Here is a 20,476-nt window from a genome sequence, read left to right on the forward strand (position 1 = left end):
CAACCCTGTATGCTCTGGGATGACCCTGCTAGAGCAGGGAGGATGGACAGGTTCCTTCCAGCCAGACCCACTCTAATTCTGTGACCAACTGTGGCTTTATCTGCGAGGTGCAAGCAGAGACCTGGCTGGGTTTGGCTTTCCATTCCCGAATGGAATCAATATTCCGTCACTCTGCGCTGTTTTGTTTTGTTTTGTTTTGTTTTGTTTTGTTTTGTATCACTCAGGATCCCAGGAATCCCCTGCCTTATACACGACCAGCTAATTAAGCGTATATATACGCTGGAGAATCCACAGCAGACACCACTGTCGCGACAGGAGCAGCGCCGCGACAGCGCCCGCCCGCCCACCTTCCCCTCGCACACGCCCCGCCCACGCGGGAGAGCCCAAGTGCTGCGGGCGGGGGGAGCGCGGCCGCCCTGTGCTGTTGTGCCCGCCCGGAGGGTAAGCAAAGCCGGATCCCCTCGCTGCTCCCGCTTCTCTGTCCTGCTCTGCCCGCTCCGGGGCGATCTCGGCCGCCGAGGGCGGCGGGGTGCGGCCGCGGGGCCTGCGGACCCCCCCCCCGCGCCGCCGGGGCCGTGGTGGCGGCCGGAAGCGGCGGGCGGTGCCCGGCGCCCGGAGCGGCGGCGGCGGCGGCGCGGGCGGACAAAGCGGAGCGTGGCCGGGGCGGGGGCGGTGAGCGGGCACGGAGCCGGGGGTCGGGAGAGGGGTAGGATTGGGGGTAGGGCTCAGGACAGGAGATAGGGTACAGCCAGGGCTGCCGCGGGGCTGACGGTGACGGGGCGTCCGCGCCGCGGGAGGGAGGGACGGAGTGGGCAACGATGGTGGAGCTGATGGTGGAGCTGCGTGGGAGCGGGACGGGACGGGACAGGACGGGGCAGTCCCCGGGGAAGGGAGGGAGAAGTCTCGGTCCGTACTGTGCGGTCTGGCCTCAGTTTCTCCGAAGGGAAAACTTTCCCGGGACGCCGTCGCCCTCGCTCCGCCCGGGGGGTCCGGCGGGGGCTGATCCCCGGGGGGAGCTCCCGGGATAACGATGCCGTCCCTTGCCGCCCCCTCCGCAGGGCACTATGAACGAGGAGCAGTTCGTGAGCATCGACCTGGACGATGACAACGTGTGCAGTGTGTGCAAGCTGGGCACCGAGAAGGAGACGCTCTCCTTCTGCCACGTCTGCTTCGAGCTCAACATCGAAGGTGAGGAGTTAAAGGGGGTCCCCCTGTGCCATTCCCGATGCCATTCCCGGTGCCATGTCGCCTGGCGCGGGGCTGAGCGCCGGCGGAGCTCGGCTGAAAGCTCTCGGCGAGTCTTAGCTCTGGAAACGCGTACCTGTAGAAAGTTTTCCTGCTGGCCAAACTAGTTTGTTTTCTCGCTCATCTCCTCTAAAGGTGGGTGCCCTGCCTGCTCTCTGGCACCTGCTCCTCCTGATGTGGAGATGAGCACCCCTTCCCAGAGCCTCTGAAATGCCCTGGTGTTAATGTCTTTATCTGGTATTAGATCTCAGATGTTAAATTTCCGACCTTTATTCAGGGGGTTGTTCAATAGTTAGAGGGTGTCTATGTATAAAACTAGCTTAAGCTGCAAATTTTAAAGCATAATAGTTTGCAAGCAGATCAGTGTTTCACTTTCATTAGAAGTACTAAGAGTATAATTTCCTTTTGCTTTCGTAAGATGTGTAATAATACGTGTAATATGATAGAACTGAGTTCATTGTCAAAGCTTCTTAAAGTCTGCAAATTGTAAAGTAGGAATTTTGTCTGTGTTTTAAAAGACTAATCGTGTAAAACCATTTTGGTTTTAGATTGGTATTTTTAGAATTTGAAACGTTTTGCTAAAGAATTTACCCATTTTGTTACTCTTCATGCATGAATGAACAGTAGATTACCTGCTTCCCTTTTTTTAAATCAAATAAGGATTTTATGTTTTTTTTGCTTGACTTTGGGGCAACAAAGTAATTGGTTCCAGTTACAGAGTGGCCTTTGCCAATTGTATGTGGATGTGACTACCTAAAGTGATTTATGTGGGTGTGGGGCAATTGAATATGAAGATCTCAACAGTATCATGTGATTAGTCCCATTTCTTGATGACAGTAGATTTTTGTTGCTAGAAGAGACAGTGTATTTTAATCTGAACAATACTTTGGTACTTCAGTAATAATTGGAATGCTTTCTGGTTTTGTTTAGAAGAGACATGCTTGTGTATTTGCACTTTCTGTGAAAACTCAAGAGCAGCTGTCCTAACCTAACACAACCTGTCAGTCTGAGTTTTCTTACTGCTTTAAAATGTTAGGTTTAGAGTGCTCAGTATGGAGTGAAGATGTTTCTCTCTGTAGGCTTTAAAAACATATTAACACAATGAGAATTAGGTACTTCCACTATATTCTGAAGCTTTGAAAAGTGCTGAAAGAGATAAAACAGAACACATTAAAAAAATTGCTGGATGGTTCCTGTACTCTGTTGGTTGAGATAAGCTGTGGATTTGTTGAAGTTACTTATTTTGACTGTGACTTTACAAAATTATCATGTGTTTTAGGGGAAACAGCTCTTTTTTTTCGCCTCTGAATAGCCTTGAAATAGGAAAGAATTAATCTGTGCAGCAGACTACTTTACATAATCTTCTACATTTTCAGTTAATTTTGAAAGGACACTACTTGAACAGAATATTGATGAAAGCTTCCCTGAAATTACATGTACCACTATATTCCTAATCTTTTATTTTGCATAGTGAAAGAAAAGTATACATATTTTTGATCATTGTAACATCAAAATACCTCAATTTCTGCTAATCTGTCTCCTGTGTACCACTTTAAAAAGATGTACTGTCACTGCTTATAGGAACAGGAGGCTTAAAGGTGACAGAGGCTGTGTCAGTGACTTTATGAAGAATCATTATAAGACTTTTTAGCTGAACTACTGCATGAGCCCGCTCTTTACCGTACCTGCGGTCACATTTTCCTACTTTTGACAGATCTCTGCATTCCTGTGTTTTCTTGTGACAAAGGCTGATTTTGATACATCTTAAACTAACAGTCTTTTGGCATCTAAACTAACAGCCCTGGGTACAGCATGAAATGGATAATTCACTAATGCAGAATGCTGTGCTGGATGTTTTCGTAGTGACCTCCTGCTTATGTTTTAATGAAGTTCAGATGCATTATAACATAGCTCCCGTTGAACAGAATCAGCTGTATGTTGCATCAGCCCTGTAGATGTGTTATCCCACACTTACAAATGTCATTGTCACTAATAGCTTGCCTTTTATTTAACATCATATTTAAAAATCTAAGCAATTAAAACCTGTAGATATATAGTTAAGTAATTCAGGAAGCGAAATAGGCTGTTCTAAAAAGATATTCATGCAGCAGCTAGGACAGGCTTGCTCATTTTTGGTGTGGATGTCCATGTGGAACTGCTCCCTCGGAGAAGCAGGAAATAGCAGAGCAGGCAGGCTATTAGTCACAGCTCAGCATCTTGCAGGATGCTTGAGCACTCCCACTGTTTGCAGCACCCTGTTAACTTCCATGTGTTAAGTGCTGTCTGATTTAATGGGAATGTATAGCACCTCTTCCATCTTCCCTGACCATGCAGTCAGCACTAGGAGGTGGGTCAGGATAGGAGGGAGCACTAGAGGTGTGTAATGCAAGGGCAAGCAGTGGGCTTAGGCAGTGTTAGGTTTCCAGTTGGACTCAATGATCCTAAAGGTCTTTTCCAACCTAAATAATTCTGATTCACGAGTCTGCATATAAAGGTTTCCCAATTTCCTTTTTTAGAAGGGCGTCATATTCTAGTGCTCTAGCAAAAGTGATGAGAACAGTTCTGTTTCCCTTCATGTCAGCATCTGATTGCTTAAAGCTGGATACAGCAAATCCATGTGCTCAGAACTGATCCAGCCCAGGGCTGAACCCCCTCTGAAGTGGCCTTTCACAAATTTATATGAAAAAACCACTACAAAAATGTAGTTTACTTAGCTGCACTTAATTACAGCGTCGTTTTAGAGCTGGTGGGTCTTTGTGTCTTCTGGCATCTGTGGGTTCAACAGCTGTGCAGGTTTGCTTGTGTCTCAGTGGTGATGATTGTCTTGGGTCAGTAAGGGGAGTAATTAAAAGTGAGTGACTGGGAGACCATCCCCATCTGTAATAATGACTCAACAGACTTCTTCCTGTGTCAGTGTTGTGACATGGCTCAGCCTTTACCTTCCTGACTTTGGGGTGTTCGTTTGTAACCTTTATTATGTTTATTAGCTTTGTAATGATACATAATTGGGAGGAAAAAAATCAAGTTGCTCTTCTAGTCCTTTATAGAGAATACTGCTATACAGGAAGCCTAATCTGTGGTCTGTCTTAATTGAGTAACTGCTGAGTTTCTGAATGAGGACGTCAGTTACTGTGTAATAACACCTTTATATTTTTTATCAGATATCAGCTCTTCATCATGAGTTTTTTAGTATTAGATTTTTAGTCTTTTACTGAATTAAAATGATAACTTAGCCTAAACTGTGATTGTACTTCCTACTAAGTTCAGGTAATTCACAGAAACTGCTGGTTTGAGAGCAATTTGGAGATCAGCTGTGGTGTCTGTTCCAGAATTTATTCAGGAGGGATGTATAAGGATTATAGGATCTGTTTCTCTAAAGCTGACAGAAAGAGTGGTAGCAAAGGGAGAATAAAAAGGAACGTGGGCATAAGGAATAACTAAAGCCAACATGAAGATTTAAACTTCCCTCTTTTATATGTCATCAACCTTCCTTGAACAAGGAAAGAGCAACATTCTCAGGAGAGTTCAGGAGTGCTGATTTTCAGTCTAAAAGAGGTGGGGGGAGTGTTTTCTCTGGAAAGGACAGTATTTTTAACCTGTTGCACTGGCTCATCCAGCTCACTGAATTTGAGGATTCATGCTCAGGGAAGCCAAGTGGACTAAGCCACACATAAATACTTCTATTGCCAAAGTAGCTTTTGTGTCTGGAGGATCATTGTCAGGTGATTTAACACAGCAGAATACTAATGTGCTTCTTAAAGTTTAAAATATGCAAAGTACTTACATATGAAATTCTAAACATTTTGAGAAGTGGAGCTGATTCTGTGTGGTGTCTTTAAATTTCCAGAGGGGGCTTAGAATATCCTGGTGGTGTGGATCTGCTGGAGTTTGAGGTTGGCTTTTGCTTGCCTTGTGAAGGTGAACACCAGAGATTGTGTATTGTTTGTTTTTACAAGTAGGTGTAGTAATACAGTAGTAATCAGTGGATTGAAACAGGAAATGTTTTGAATTCATTTGTAACTAGTTTGCATAAGCCAGGAAATCGTGTGTTGTGTGTTAGTTGGGACAAAGTTCTTCATTTTAATTTCATTAGAATATGAGAAAATTATGAACTGAACTCTGATAGAGACAGAATACTAACAACAGATCTGCAGTTGTACCTGGAGAGTAGGGGGGGGAATACATGGACACTCAAAAATATATGCCTGTGTATGTATAAGAACTGTCTGTAAATGGATATATCAGCAAAGCAAACTCCTCTGCCTGAATATGGTGTCCCTACAAGCTGCTATGAAACTCCAGTTGTAGGGTTTCCAGTTTACCAAGGGAGTTGGTCTTTAAGGTCCCTTCCAACCCAAACCATTCCGTGATTCTACGTGACCGTCCCGTGCCTCATGGCGCACACAGAGGCAGCGGTTGTGCTGCCCATGGTGCTGCTTAGAGGTGTTCAGGGTTTTGTCATAATGTGTCTGTCTAAACTGGGTTTATGCTGGTATTTCTTAATGCAGAATTATTTAAAAATCCGAGTTTCCTCACATTCAGGGGCTGTAATGGAGACAGACTGTAATAGAAGTGGAAAACATGATTGTTTGAGCCGTTTTTCACTCTTTTGCTTATCTGGTGCTGCTAACTACAATAACATCTTGGGGAATGCTGGCTGACAGGCAAACTGGCTTGCTTCCATCTCTGTTTAGAGTTAAACAGCTGAATAGCAAATGACAGTTCCTCTCACAGGTCTTGTAATATAACATGTAGTGTTAGTACTGGGCATCTATTCCCCTGGTTTATGTTGAGACAGTCACATTTCCATGGGCCTTTAAGTTCTGATAGACTCAGCATTTGAGGCAAATTCAGCCTGGTTGCATCCCAGTTGCATCCCAGTCTCCAGGCTGAGCCAGAGATGTTATAAACAAATCTGTCTTATCACATGGCTTTTTTTTTTTTTTTTTTTTTTGAGATCTGTAAAATCTTGTGTAATATCCTCATTCTGTGTTCATCTGAAAAGAAAGAAAGGGTTAGGGGGAGGGAGCTTAGTTTTTAAGAGCTGTAAACACTCAAATTTCACTTTTTTCCTCTTTACATCCTACAGAAGAATATCTCACTGAAATAACATGGATCGTAAGGTGTAGTTGGAAGAACTGGAAAATGCTGTTTTCATTTCTGTTCCAGAATATTACACATCTTTATTTTTTCAGTGTTAATTAAATGATAACCAGTAAAGTAGATTATCCTGGCAATAAAACATGAAAAATTCCAGTGCTGTCCTTTAGACTAGACAGATGAGAACTTGTTTCAAGGTAGTGTTTGCAGCCCAGGGATATGACTCATTTCTACAAACTTGAATGGACATGTGAAGCTAGCTACAGTTTCCAGTAAAGCTCTTAACTATGAATTCAAGTCCAAACATGGTTGGAGATGCTATTCTTAGTCTTTCAAGTGCTGTGCAAGTACCACTGAGTAATGTGGAGCTGTGTGGCTAGTAGCTGTGTTGCATTTTTTTATGTGTAAATCTGGGAGGTTTGTCCATGCAAACGAGATAATTGAGCAGTTATGTTACCTAGCATCATCCAGAATACAGAAATACTGGCTCATGATTACACTCTCTTCTAGGTCAGTTTAACTGATTTTTTTTTTTTACAAAGTGTGGGACAGCTTTAACATGTTCTGTAATCAGAATGTATTGTTTTTTCTAATATGGAAGAAAACTCTCAGATAGCAAAGTAGTTTATAAGGAACGTGATTTTTGAAAACACGTTTAGAGGGCCAACTGGATCTCTGTTCTGTCTTATATAGTGTGTCTTTGCTATGTGCTAAAATACAAATGAGCTGCTAGAAATGAAGTGGGAGATTTGTGTGCACACTTGATGTATGAAATGTACTGACTTTATCATATGAGAGCAAGGAGAGAACTTTAATTTATGAACGAGATAATATCTAGTCTTTATAAGGTGTCTGGCTTTGGAAGTTAATGAATGGTATTGGCATTTGCCTTCTAGCCAGTCTAATAAGTCATAAGATTTAACTCTCAAATGAAATTGTGTATATACACAATATAAAAATAGCAGTTGGCTTTAAGTCTTGTCAGGCAGATGTATTGGAGATATGTCTCTAATGATGCTGTTTTTCAGCGTTGGCAGAATTGTACAAGAGTATCAGTTTTCCCCACTCCTTGTCATTTAGATGTGTGGATGACTTGCTGTCTTAGGTCATCTTGGGCTGTTTTTTGTTTAATGTATCTTGGAATGTGCTTTTCTAAGAACCCCCCTCTTTCTTCACTCTTGCTGAGCAGACTAATATGCAACAGTGGCTTAAGATAGACAAACATGAACATTTAATGTCTTCTGCAGCAGACAGTGAAATGCTTCACGTCTTGGCCCCACACACAAGGTAAACCAAACTTGAGCTCATCTGATTTTTATGTTCCTAGTGGACACTAGCAGATGTTCAGGAGCTGTTCCACGAGCTGGCTGAACATCCCTGTTTACAGAGGGGACGCTGAGGTGGACAGCTGAGGGGAGCAGCAGCTGCGGCATTTCACAACATGTAGTGAAAGCTGGGGCTCGAAGCGGGCAGCCACAGACAAGCACTTCACAAGGGCTCTTCCTTACTTATGGGATTAAAGGCAAAAAGCATCAGTGTCTGTCACAAATCTTTCTGGGGTTAACTGTTGAGGATGAGGATAATTGTGCCTAAGAAGCATTTCTTCAGTGGCTATGAGGGCAAGTCTCCACAAGTAGCTAAAACTGTAGGCGTATCTTTTCACAGTGTTCTGACTTAAACAGGTAATTTCCCCCGTGTTCCTGGTACTGTACAAAGCTGTGTTATGAAGTGCAGCCACTCCCCTTTGTCTGTCCTTATTAACCACATGTACTTTACACATTTATGGAGCTGTGTGTATAGTGGGCACCAGCATTATACTGAGAAGGCAGCTTTGCTTTTCCGTTCTCTGTGATCTGGTGTAACTCGTACCCATAAAGTATTTGTAAATTCTTTAAAGGGGCTGCTATTAATTAATGTCGTAGTACAAACTTGTAATTGACTATTCATGTGTCTAAAAGTGTTCTTTTTAATTTTAGTTCACTCCATCTTAAATTCAGGGGTTTTTTTTCCACTTCAGCTGCTCAAGCTAAGGTTATTCACCATTGCAAAAACAATTAGTTTCCAGCATTACATTAGAAATTGCTAAGAAGGGAATGCAGGCCTTCTTTACTGTTATTTCCAACTGATGGAGCTGAAAGACCAAATAAGAAGGTTTTTTTTAAAAAGAGAATAGCAAACAAATAAAAAAAAAAATCCAGTGTTGTAGTTAAACAAGCACACTAATGATCACTGATTTCTTTTTCTATGAAAACATTTGTGTAGGGATGTGAAGTAATCTTGGTATTCACGAACAGTCTTTTTGAATTGGACTTGATTATTATTATAATCTCCAAATAAGATGACTGTTCTAGCCAACTTTATATAAATGTGAGCAAACATTTCAGTTTAGCTCTGTATCTTTATCATGAAGAACAGTTATAGAGGGTTTTTAGTGAATCAGTTGCATAGGCAGAAAGAAAGCCTTTGTAGGTTTCTTCCCCTCAAAAAAAAGAAAATCCAAAACCCAGAAAAATTTTGATATGATGGAAACTCATTTCCTTTCAAGTACAAATGCTTCAAAGCAGGGTAGAAGTTACTGAGACATGTTTACACAGCTGGTTATATGGTAAATATTCTCCCTGCTCTCTGCTACTTTACAGTTATGAATAACTAGAATTACAAAAATGTGTACTAAATTGCCTGATTGCTGGTCATTCATTTACAAAATTGTTTCACAGGAGTGGATTAGGACACATGTTGACTTTGCCTTTCAAAGCTTAGAAGTTGAAATTGTCAATTTATTTTTTTTTCTCTAAATATTAGGTACTTAACTAGGAAGTGCTGTTCTGTACAAGTCAACATACAAAAATATTTATGAGTGAAGTGATATGTTCTTATTTCATCTAGGACAAATGGGCTACTAGAATCAGAAGCAAATAATGGATAGTAAGCACTTATATTGTTTTATGATTTGTCTGGAGGTTTGGCATCAGCCTGTGAATCTCGTTCATTTGAGGAGTGATATCTGGCATGAACTTGTTTCCTCATAGCATTTGCTGTCTTAGGTTAGTTAGATATGGTCTTCTAGATGTTAGTGAATTTTGCTGGATTTTTTTTTTTTCCTGTAGGTTAAACTTTTCTACTCTGGATGGTTGTGGGCTTTTTATTGCTTTTTGAGTGTTGGGTTTTTTTCCTTCTGTGAAAAAATAAGTATGAAGGGTAGGACATACTTGGACATAGTCTGCAATCTTGCTCTTGGAAAGTAAGACAAGGAGCAAATGTAGACATACCTGTAAATATGGAGGGGGAAATGCTAATGGTTATATGATTGTGGACTTGAAGAACCAGACAAAAAATAAGAAAGTTTGAGGTGGATATTGGCAAACAGGAATGTTGAGATGGAACTGAAACCCTCTGAAAGTGCCTGGAACTGACAGTAGCTGTTTATCAAAATTATAGTATTGAGGTGGATATTGGCAAACAGGAATGTTGAGATGGAACTGAAACCCTCTGAAAGTGCCTGGAACTGACAGTAGCTGTTTATCAAAATTATAGTATTGCTTCTTGTATTGTACCAGAAGTCTTACTGTGCTTTATTCATCTCTCTGTGTACAGTGTTGAATAAAGTAATGAGTGTTCTAAAACTGCATTGTCTTTATACATCGCTTGATCCACACCACTTTACCTGCTGGAGGCTTTTTCTGCAGCTGTGATGAAGGGAAAGATATGAAGTAATCTGAGTGGAGTATGAAATCTTACCAAAAAGAAATGGACATCTTTTCTGCCTCATAAAGCGGATGGTATTGCCCACAACAGAAGGATTTGTTTCGAAGGATCATACCCTTACTTGCTTTAATACTGGTACATGATTGCTGTTTGTGCTGGCACAGCAGCTGCTCTCGATGCTCAGCTCTTCCAGAAGGTTATGGCTGATGTTATTTGTGTTCTCTGGGTAGGAAAGCACTAATTGTCACCTTAGGACAAAAGAGAGATTGACTGTTGTTTTGGGGGGGGTTTTTTGTGTGTGTTTGTTACAATAGAAATCCAAACCAGTTATGTGGAAGCTGACTCAGATCTGTTAACAATTCTCTACAAAAGTGGTTTGGTTTTGCACATTTTCAGTTCCTTACTGTATTGAAGAGTGTTTAGATAAGACCCTTCTGGGTTTTTTTTCAGTGGAATAAGAGAAGGGGAAGGGCATAAATTCTGGTCAGAAGGGTTGTGTCTGTGTTCTTGTATACTGGAAGTGTTTTGCAATAACCTTCTCTGTGTTCAGAAATAGGGACGTTATGGCCAATATGTGGTATATAAATGCAAAGATTAGACTCTTGAAGTATCGTGTTCTTTTTCTTCTGTAATAATTGCTAATCTCAGGCACTCAGTATTACTAAGTTCTGATAAAATAGATTTCTTTGAGCAGCACGCCTCTGGAGTGGGAAAGTTAGCCATGTTCAGAACTCTTAAAAGATAAATTTGTCAGAAGGAAAGACTTGAGTAACCTTGAGCTTATGACTTGGACATAAAATTCAGATGGGGCTTCATAAAGCCATTCTGCACCTATTCTTTGTGTAACAAATGGTATGTTGGTTGTTTTGTGTTGTTTCACCCTCTGGTCCTGTTGAGCATGTAGCTCAATGAGTTGTTCTCATTGAAATAATGAAGCAGCCTCAAAGGAATTTCCAGGTTTTAAGTGATACTGCAGTATTTTGTCATTTATTGTGCAAGTGTTTCTTTCGTGATTGCCCCAGAAGTAATGGTGGGTGTGCATATGGATATGTGGCCTGACCTGCTTCCTCAGGTGTGCCAGGCTGAGCTCCTGACTGTGAGAGCCTAGGCCTCTGGAACCAGCTCTAGAAGCACTTCATTAAACTTTGAATTAATTTTTTTTTCCCTGTTTTTAATAGAAACAGGGCAGTGGTCCTTTCCCTAGTTTTGAGGAAGGAGAGGGTGCAGGAGAAAATAAGGAAGTAAAAACTTGGTGGGTATGTTTGACTTTTGAGTTGGGAGAAAGGTGGTTTCCCAAGAACAGACCAGATGTTGGTACCTCTTGGCAGCTGTGAACTAGAAACAGGTTGTGCAGAACTGCCTTTGGCCATGATTTACTAACAGTGCTGTCTGCAGTTCTCTTGCCTCTTCTTCCCCAAATCTTCAAATACTTGCTTCAGGCAAGATTACTCTGTCCTGTGATCAGAAGACATTGGGTTCATTCATTCTTTTTACAGTCAAATGTTTGGGTGGGTTCCTGAGCATTACTGAATAGAAAGTTTGTGCAAAATGTGCTTTTCAGCCAATCTGATGTTTTTCTGTAAGTAAAAGAAAACACTATGAGCAGCAGCAGCAGTGAAGAATGTTGAAGAATCACTCGAGTAAAGCAGATAACAAATCACTCTGGATCTGTAGGGTTTGCAGTGTCCTGAATATATTTGCCTTATAACTTCTCTTGACAGTGTTTACTCTCCCCTGATGTCTTAAAGATTTAATGTTTCCATCATGCTACTTGGGTTAAGCAGACGTACTCTATTTAAATAGTGCTGATAAGTCATGAAAACAAATTACTTGTCTTTCCTTGGTTTCACTAGAAATGTTTATTTGGGGTTTTTTAAGCCTCTGTAAATACAGTGAGGGAACATAGCATTGCAAGTAGGCAGTAGATCAGGTAGAGCTTGAGAAAAGTTAGTGAATGTCTGCTGAAAGAGGTTGAAGACTATTCTGAGGTACAAAGTGAGAATCTTGACTGTGCCTAGTGAAGGCATCCTCTATCTCTGTACTTTGCTTCAGAACTTCCTCCTGAAAAGATGCCTCTGGTTAATATGTGGGGTTTTTTTCTTCTAATAGTTATCTCATGAACTGAAGGAAAATCTGTTTTCATGACCTTTTTTTCCCCTACTACCAAGAACAAAATACATTCCACTGCTGTTCTCTTTCATTTTCCACTCTTTTAGACATTTTGCCCCATAAACTGTGTATGCTCTTAGAAACTCAACCGGAACAATAATGCACTTGAGTTTCAGAGCTGCCCAAGCAGTGGAAAATCAGCAATTTATAATGGCTGATCCCAGTGTTTGAGCTCCCCAACTTCAAGCACCAGTTACCAGAGAAATGATCACAATGAAGTGCTTGGATTTGTTTTCATTAGTTTTGTGTTAACTAAGCTACAAAGGTAAAATTTTTTTGAGAGTAATTTGGGATTTTTGTGCCATTTGATAACTTAAAAAGGCAGTGTGTCATTTGTTAGTCATTTAGGATCACAGGCTTAAAGTTTACTTCGAGAATTTCAGAAGGTAAGTCAGATATAACTGAGAACTGTAACAAGCAGCTTTCTGTTAATTGCTCATTAGTGTCTCGGTTATCAGCTTTTGTTACCTGTTGCATTTCATGGTTTTAATTTAATAGTTTTTATGTGCTGAAAGGTAAAATGGCTGCAGCTTAGTTGACATTGCCTAATTCCAAAGATCAAATTACATTATATTTTGGTTTAAATACTCTGGCATTGAACGGTTTCAAGCAGTGGTTCACATGTATATTATTGTTATTTGCAATGAGGTCCTTGTTTGACAGAATTGGTTTTCATTATATTGGGAATCTCTCAAGTAACGTACTGGGATAAATGGGATAAATGTCAAACTGCTCAATACTCTGGGCATGGATTCTGAATCTGCTGTGTAGGTGAATCTGAAGAAAAATAAATATCCACTGAAGTTGCAGAAAGTAATTTTGTACTGGGGTACTATTAACTTTCTGAAATAGTTATTTCTCATACCATCTGTGTTCACTCACCAACTGTACATCTTCACAGATTGTGTTCCTGTTTAAAAGTGTCAATCATTATCAGTTACTTTGAGGTTTAAGTTACCTGCTGTAGCTATTTGAATAGTCCTTGAAGGAGGACAAGCAAAGAGGAGAATAAACATCCATCTTAGATGATGTGGTTTAACCCCAGCCAGCAAATCAGCCTCACACAGCTGCTCACTCACTTCCTCCCCCCCGGTGGGGTGGGGGAGAGAATCTCAACTCGTGGGTTGATGTAAAGACAGTTTCATAAGGAAAGCGAAAGCTGCTCACACAAGCAAAGCAGAAATAGAAATTCATTCACTGCTTCCCATGGGCAGGCAGGTGTTCAATCATCCCCAGGAGAGCAGGGCCCCATCACGCGTGACGGTGACTTGGGTAGACAAATACCATCACTCCAAACAGTCCTCCCTTCCCCTTCCTTCCCCCTGCTTTGTATGCTGGGCATGACACCATATGGTGTAGATTGTCCCTTGGGTCAGTTGGGATCAGCTCTCCCAGCTGTGTCCCTTCCCAACTCCTTGTGCACCCCCATCCCACTCAGAGTGATGTGAAAGGCAAGAAAGGCCTTGACTCTGTGTAAGCTCTTCTCAGCAATAATGAAAACATTGTTTTCAGCAGCAATCCAAAGCACAGCCCCATACTAGACTGTGATGAAAATTAACTCTATCCCAGCCCAAACCAGCACACATGAAATGAATTTCAGGACAGTTTAACGTGAGCAAGTGTCGACAGTAGTAGAACTTGCTTCTCTAGCCAGGTTGCAGGCTTGTACCAGTGCAAAATAATAAACTATGACTGAAATCTGAATTATGTTTGGCCACTTGAATGGAGACAAGCCTGCACCCTGCAGTATTATTTGAGCAGATGGCTCATAACGTTATACATAGAAGATGGGAGCATGTATGAGTGCTGTCAAAATGCTCTTCAGTATCATTCTGTAGAACTTGCTGATACACAGTTGGGTTTATGCTGCTTCTACAGCTTCTACACTTGTGGGTAGGGGTGATGCAATGTGGGTTAGCAGTTTGCTTCATCTGTGTTACCACCCAAGAGGCACATGCTGAAGTCCTGCACTGGAGATTATGGTGTGCAAAACACTTTGTGTGCCAGGGACTCGAGACTGAGTGGAACTTCAAAAATTTTAAACTATGAGATAACCTTGTTTGCTTCAGTGATAACAACTGTTAGTAGGGAAGCATCACTTAAGTTTTTGTTTTCTTGGTTGCTTGTGAGTAAATATTTTAAAAAGTCAGCTGAGTACACAGTATTTTGTTGTGTCTTTACAGGAGTACCAAAGTCGGATCTTCTGCATACAAGATCTTTAAGGGGGCACAGAGACTGCTTTGAAAAATTCCACTTAATAGCAAATCAGGACTGTCCACGATCAAAGCTCTCTAAAAGTCCATATGCAGAAGTAAAAAATATCTTGAGCAAAAAGATTAACTGGATCATACAGTATGCACAAAACAAGGATATAGACTCTGATTCTGAAAGCTCAAAAACCTCCCAACACCAGCTTTTTAGCTTCAGACATCAGACTGATAGAAAATTACTGCCACAGTTTGACTCCCCAGTACCTAGATACTCTGCAAAATGGATAGATGGGAAATCTGGAGGCATCTCAAGCTGCTCACAAACTCTTCTGGAACAAAGAGAATCCCCTGATTTCAGACTCGGTGCTACCTTCTGCTGCAGCAGCGTTTTGTGGTCTAAACACAACCAAGTCCAGAAAACTGAAAAAGCTGAAGGTGATTCACTCGCCAGTGTTCGTAGGAGGCATCCTCAATACAGCAAGGAAGAACGTGAGTATTTGTCTATTTACACCCAGCCTGGCAAGCAAGGGCATTCTTTGTGACCACTTAATGTCCCCACAGGACATTGATTCTCATCCTGAAATCCAGGAAGTAAAATCTGTAAAGAAAGAGGCTATATGGCTAAGCAAATAGTGCGGAGGGTTTGGTTGGTGTTTTAATTTTCCTCTTGGCTCTTCCTGCATTAGACATGCAGGACATGTCTAATTTATGCCAAAAAAAAAAAGTCACTTCAATTTGTCCTTCCTGGGAGTTGCACAGCTCTGCCTGTGGAGGTTACTCAGCTCCTACAAATCTCTCTTATTAAATGTGTGGTGCCCTGAGATACGTTTTTGAGAGAACTGCCCTAAGCAACAGGGAAATTAGAGATTAGGTAGCAGAGCAAACCTGTGAAACAACATAAAAAGTGAAACATTCTTAATAGTAGCAGGGTTTCCTTGTGCATTTTACTGGAATTTTTTTTTTTCTTCTATTTGTTGAGCACAAGAAAATGAGAAGGCCCTCGTGCCACCATGTCCTGTTAAGGGCTGTAGCAGTAGACCTGAGCAATCTTCTGATGACTGTGGTGGTATTGAAAATAACAGAAAATAAGTTTTCCTGTTAGTTAAGAAGAAGATCACTAGAAGAAATGAGCCAAATGGGAAAATTTGGATATTCTAGTGTTTCTGGAATCAGCCTGCATGAAATGTGTTAGGACTAGAATCCTACACATATCTGCAGTTACCATCCTTATTTTAGGAACAGTATTTGGTCCCAAACTGGAGTGCATCCGCTCTTACTTTTGTAGATGAGGATAGTAATTGGAGAGGGTTTCTGAATTTCAAAAGACCTGAGAAAGAAAACAAAAACACTAGTAAAATATTCTGTTGAAAAAACAAGATAATAATGGAATTTGGGATAAGACAGAGTGAGAACAGGTACTGTAAAAAGTTGGAATTAGCTTCTTTAGGCTCCCATCTTTTTAACAAACTGACAAATCTGTCCTTGCAAAGTTGAGTCATTTCTCATTCTTTATAAAAGGAACTTACTTAGCTGCTGTATAGTGTGTCATGTTGCATTTGTAGTGAATGAATAACCTTAAAACCATAAATCAAAGCAGATACACTGGGCTGTTTGACCACCTGTCCACTGGAGTCATAAATTGGGATTGCATAAATCAGGACAGCAGTTAACAGAGGAATTATGAAAGCTTGACCTGGTTTATGGGGTTGTCTGACTGAAGTTAGTGACTTGGAATTTATCTCTCCGATTTTTGATTTCGGGACAGGGGGATATAAAGCTGCTTCGAGCACAATAACAGGGTTTTTTTCTTCTGTTATGACTGCATAATGCACTTTACCTTCAAAAGACATTCATTTGGAGACTCTATGATTATATTAAATTTATATGTTAAAGGAAAACTTAGCCATACTGCCAGAATGAGGTACCTTCTTATTGCAGTACTTCCACTGTAATTATGTAGTTGTCTACTAAAAAAAAAAAAAAGATTAATGTAACTGTAAATAGGTTGGCCAGTATTTCTTAGATTTGCCCAAGCTATGGCTAGAATAAAGTTTTATTTAAATTCAGTGGTCTGTTCCTTTTCCCTTATGTGTCAGAATAATGTGACGTGAAACAGTGAGTGTCCCAAAACACACACATAAAATGTGTGAACTAGCCTGTCTGCTAGCTGATAAAATGTTGATGCAAGTAATGAAGAAATGGGAAGTAACATCCTACCACTGGGTATAAAAAGGAGGGAAAAAAACAGTGAAATTTTTAGCAGTCAATTAGTATAATAAATTCTATGAGGGTTTTCATGGAGTTTAAAGGGTAGTAAGATGTGAGGAAGGACTTTTCAGTTGCATTGATAGCTGAAGGAGCACCACTGTACCTGGCTGATGGAGGAGAAAGGGGAATCTGTTTCACTCTGAACTGGGATTATGTCTTGAGTACCAAGTAAGCTGTTCTATTGCCAGCTTCTTTGGCAGTAATGTCAGCAAGTTAACATCCCACAGCTGCAAGCTGTGAGAAAGTTTGAAAAAGAAGGCTTAGGATAATCAAATAATCCTGTGGGTAGGTAAAACCCATCTTTTTCAGAACTTTAAGCTTTAAATTTGCCACATAGAAACCTTTTGCACTGGGAAATCTCTGAAGAAAAAAAAAAAGCTGCAGTATAGGTTTTTCTCAAGTACGCAGCGAGAGCTTTGCTAAGCTGCAGCAGAAACAGCTCAGCTGAAGTATAAAACCAGTATTTTAAAATTAAAGCTTGTTTGAGTGCCCTGTAAACCCCTGTGGTGTTCAGGATTGTTGCTTTCCACTGTGCTGCCAGGGCTTCTCAGCAGCAGGTGTGGCACCACATGTGCCCACCACTGCAGGGTTGAGGGAGTTCTAGGAAATAGGCCAGTGCTCCCCTGCTTACTGCTGTTGATCAAGGGCAGTGTAGAATACTTTCACAGTTCCCTCCTTTGAGGCTTAATATGTATTTTCTATGAGGATGATCAATGCACACAACCTGAGATGCAGAAGAGCTTTTGAATGATGCAGAGGATCTTTTAGTTCTCACCAGGGGCACAGAAGGAAACCTCTATTTTTATATGCTGATCTTGATGTCAAACCAGGATTGTGCTGAGAATTCTGTCAGGGAGCTGCTTCCTGCAGGCTTGTAAACATAGCAGGAGTGACCTTGGAGTTGTCTACTTGCCCACAATTAAACAGATGTGTTTGCAGGGGTTCCACTGGGGAAATCCTGTTTTGTGGTCTGATGAAGGTGAAGCATTTAAATGCGTCAAGCAGTTCTGGTACTGGATCCAATTGTGGGCACTACTCTTCTGAGAGCTGGAATTGCCACCTTTTTGACATTGAAGAGGGGGCTTTCCTATGGATTAAATCCTTGTCTGTGTCAACATTAAAAAGAGAATTTTCAAACTTTCCACAAATGACAGATAAATAATGTTGCCTCTTGACTTACCGCCACACATCTGATGATTATTAGGATGCCAATAGGAGAAAATTTGAGAAAGTTGGAGGCTGCTTAGGGATGCTGATGTGACTCTGATAGTTGTAATAACAGATTTTATTGTTGCAGTGACTACAATGACTCCAGGAGAGTTAAAGCAACTTAATGAAAAACTGCTCAAGCAAATCCAGGGTGAGAATTTTTCAATACTTTTTGGTTTGGGTTTGTGGTGCGTTGTAATAAAAAGAAATTCTGCTTGCCTTCCTATCAGTTAAGTTTTGAACTGAAGTCTTTTGTTTCACGTGGAAATGTGAAAAATAGAGATCTCTAGGTGCTTTTTGTAGTTTGTAACCTGTTTTGGTGTTGCAAACTGGCACAGTATTTTCTTTAAGATTTTGACTGGAATCATAGAATCATTAAGGTTGGGAAAGACCCTTAAGATCATTGAGTCCAACCATTAACCCAGCACTGCCAAGTCCTCCACTAAACTGTGTCCCTCAGTGCCACATCTGTGTCTTTTAAATACCTCCGGGGATGGTGACTCCACCACTGCCCTGGGCAGCCTGTTCCAGCGCTAGACAACCTTTCCATTGAGGAATGTTTCTTAATATCCAATCTAAACTTTCCCTGGTGTAACGTGAGGTTGTTTCCCCTTGTCCTGTCACTTGTTACCTGGGAGAAGAGGTTGACTCTCACCTGGCTAAACCCTCCTTTCAGGTGGTTGTAGAGAGAAAAAGTCCCACTTGAGCCTCCTTTTCTCCAGGCTAAATACCCCCAGCTCCCTCAGCTGCTCTTTGTAGGGCTTGGAGCTCCAGATCCTCCCCAGCTCTGTTGCCCTTCTCTGGACGTGCCTCAGCACCTCAATGTCTTTCTTGGAGTGCGGGGCCCAAAAGTGGACACAGGATTTGAGGTGCAGCCTCACCAGTGCTGAGTACAGAGGGACAATCATTGCCCTGGTCCTGCTGGCCACACTATTGCTGATGCAGCCAGAGTCAGTTTTGGTTTGAGCTATAAACTGATCCACCTTGGCTGAGGTTGCCTCAGACTGGAACCTAGTGATCCTGTTCAGTTTCCAATCCATACAAAGCTGTGCTGGAAGCAGAGAAAGCAGTGTCCTTGTTCATGAGCCCACTAAAATGTCTGTGCCTCTTTCCTAGTGTTGTTTGTCACTCCTTAACTCTGTGGCAGTACAGGGACCAGGTGCATTAACCTGATGATGTTCTTGCAGATGTGTTCGAAGAGCTGACGAAGCAAGTCCAAGAGAAGGACTCTCTGGCCTCTGAGCTCAACGTGCGTCACATCGCGATCGAGCAGCTGCTCAAGAACTGCTCCAAGCTGCCGTGTCTGCAGATGGGCCGAGGGGGGATGAAATCCAATGTCCCCATATAAAGGGATGCAGCTTCTGTCCCCCTGCAGAGCCCACTGTCCCTTAACACCTTCGGTAACCATTAAGCACGGCTGCCCAGGTATTTAGAAGCTTTTGAGCAAACTTGGGCAGCTTTCCCTTTGCATTCATAATCCATGAGAAGTCTTATTCCACTTCGTTTTTTAACAAAAAAGGGCAAATATTTTAGGTATTAAAATCCACTGTAATAAGGTTTATTCACACTTGGGGATTATTATTTTTTTTTCCCATAACTACGCATGAGCCTTGAAATGAATTCTGTGTTTTGTTTGTAATAAAATTGTTTCCAGCAAAGAATGACCTGAAGCTTGTAAACCTGCCTCCTTCATACAGAGGAAAGAATAAAAATTTGAATTTTGATCAGGTCTGATCATGTTACATCCAAGAGAGCTTTAAGGGGAGAACAGTATTAATGAAACTCATGTTTTCTTATTTATTATGAGCAATATTTTATTATTGAAATTTTATACTAAATAAATATCACTATTTTAGGTACTTTTCCAGATCTCTTTATAAAATGTCTGACTTACTCTGTGTAATGTTTATGCCTTGTGTATGATCGTTTATCCTTTTTCAGGTCTGTATCTTTCATGATACAATTTTAAAAAGTATTGTTTCCCAAAGAGATGAATTTCACGTGTTAAAAGAACTCTAGTGGTGTATCACTTATTTTTACCAGCTTTATAACTGAAGAATTTGGTTCATGAGATGTTTTAAAAAAAAGCACAGCACTTCCTTTAAATTTAAAAAAAAAAATCCATACTTTGGTTTTAATGCATTGAAGTTGTTTTATATGTGTGAAATTTTCAATGCTGAAAAATTACTTTGACGAAACTCAATAAATTTGTAATATTACACTGCCTTATGATTTCTTTATTAAGTTGGATCAGACTGTGATAAAATGTTTTAATTTTGAAATGCAAGTAGTAATGATACATTATAAAATAGAACAGCCTCTGCTTTTTTTAACTTCTATCAGTCTGCTATGACAGGAAGTCTTACTCTTTACCAAAAATTGTGCAGAGCTGCATTTGAGTAACTGAATGTGTCTGAGTTGCACTGGAAGAGTCAGGGGGAGGGGAGGAGGGTGGAAAATACACATACACATACACACACACACACACACACACACACACACACACAAAAGTTAAAATCTTCATACTTTTAGCTCTGTAAGTGAAAACAGGTTGTAACTTACATAGCTGA

General features: G+C 41.0%; 1 protein-coding gene across 3 annotated transcripts; it reads left to right on the forward strand.

The window, feature by feature from the left end:
- Window positions 1-616: 616 nt before the first annotated feature.
- C2H21orf91 (chromosome 2 C21orf91 homolog) lies at window positions 617-20,125 on the forward strand. Of its 3 annotated transcripts, none has more exons than XM_032680598.1 (5): window positions 617-672; window positions 1,059-1,188; window positions 14,403-14,918; window positions 17,995-18,057; window positions 19,094-20,125. In XM_032680598.1, the coding sequence occupies exons 2-5, from the start codon at window positions 1,065-1,067 to the stop codon at window positions 19,252-19,254; spliced, it is 864 nt and encodes a 287-aa protein (XP_032536489.1). In that variant the 5' UTR covers window positions 617-672; window positions 1,059-1,064; the 3' UTR covers window positions 19,255-20,125. The 3 variants fall into 3 exon arrangements, with proteins under 3 accessions (XP_032536489.1, XP_032536491.1, XP_032536490.1); XM_032680599.1 differs by lacking the exon at window positions 617-672 and adding an exon at window positions 685-706; XM_032680600.1 differs by lacking the exon at window positions 17,995-18,057 and having other exon boundaries at window positions 628-672.
- The last annotated feature ends 351 nt before the right edge of the window (window positions 20,126-20,476 follow it).

Source organism: Chiroxiphia lanceolata, chromosome 2, assembly GCF_009829145.1.
Source record: "Chiroxiphia lanceolata isolate bChiLan1 chromosome 2, bChiLan1.pri, whole genome shotgun sequence".
In the NCBI taxonomy this organism is placed as follows: Eukaryota; Metazoa; Chordata; class Aves; order Passeriformes; family Pipridae; genus Chiroxiphia; species Chiroxiphia lanceolata.

Coding starts and splice junctions, on each gene's coding strand:
- C2H21orf91 (XM_032680598.1), top strand. CDS start 1,065: ATGAACGAGGAGCAGTTCGTGAGCATCGACCTGGACGATGACAACGTG. Junction 14,919..17,994: donor TCAATACAGCAAGGAAGAAC/GTGAGTATTTGT, acceptor TTATTGTTGCAG/TGACTACAATGACTCCAGGA. Junction 18,058..19,093: donor ACTGCTCAAGCAAATCCAGG/GTGAGAATTTTT, acceptor ATGTTCTTGCAG/ATGTGTTCGAAGAGCTGACG.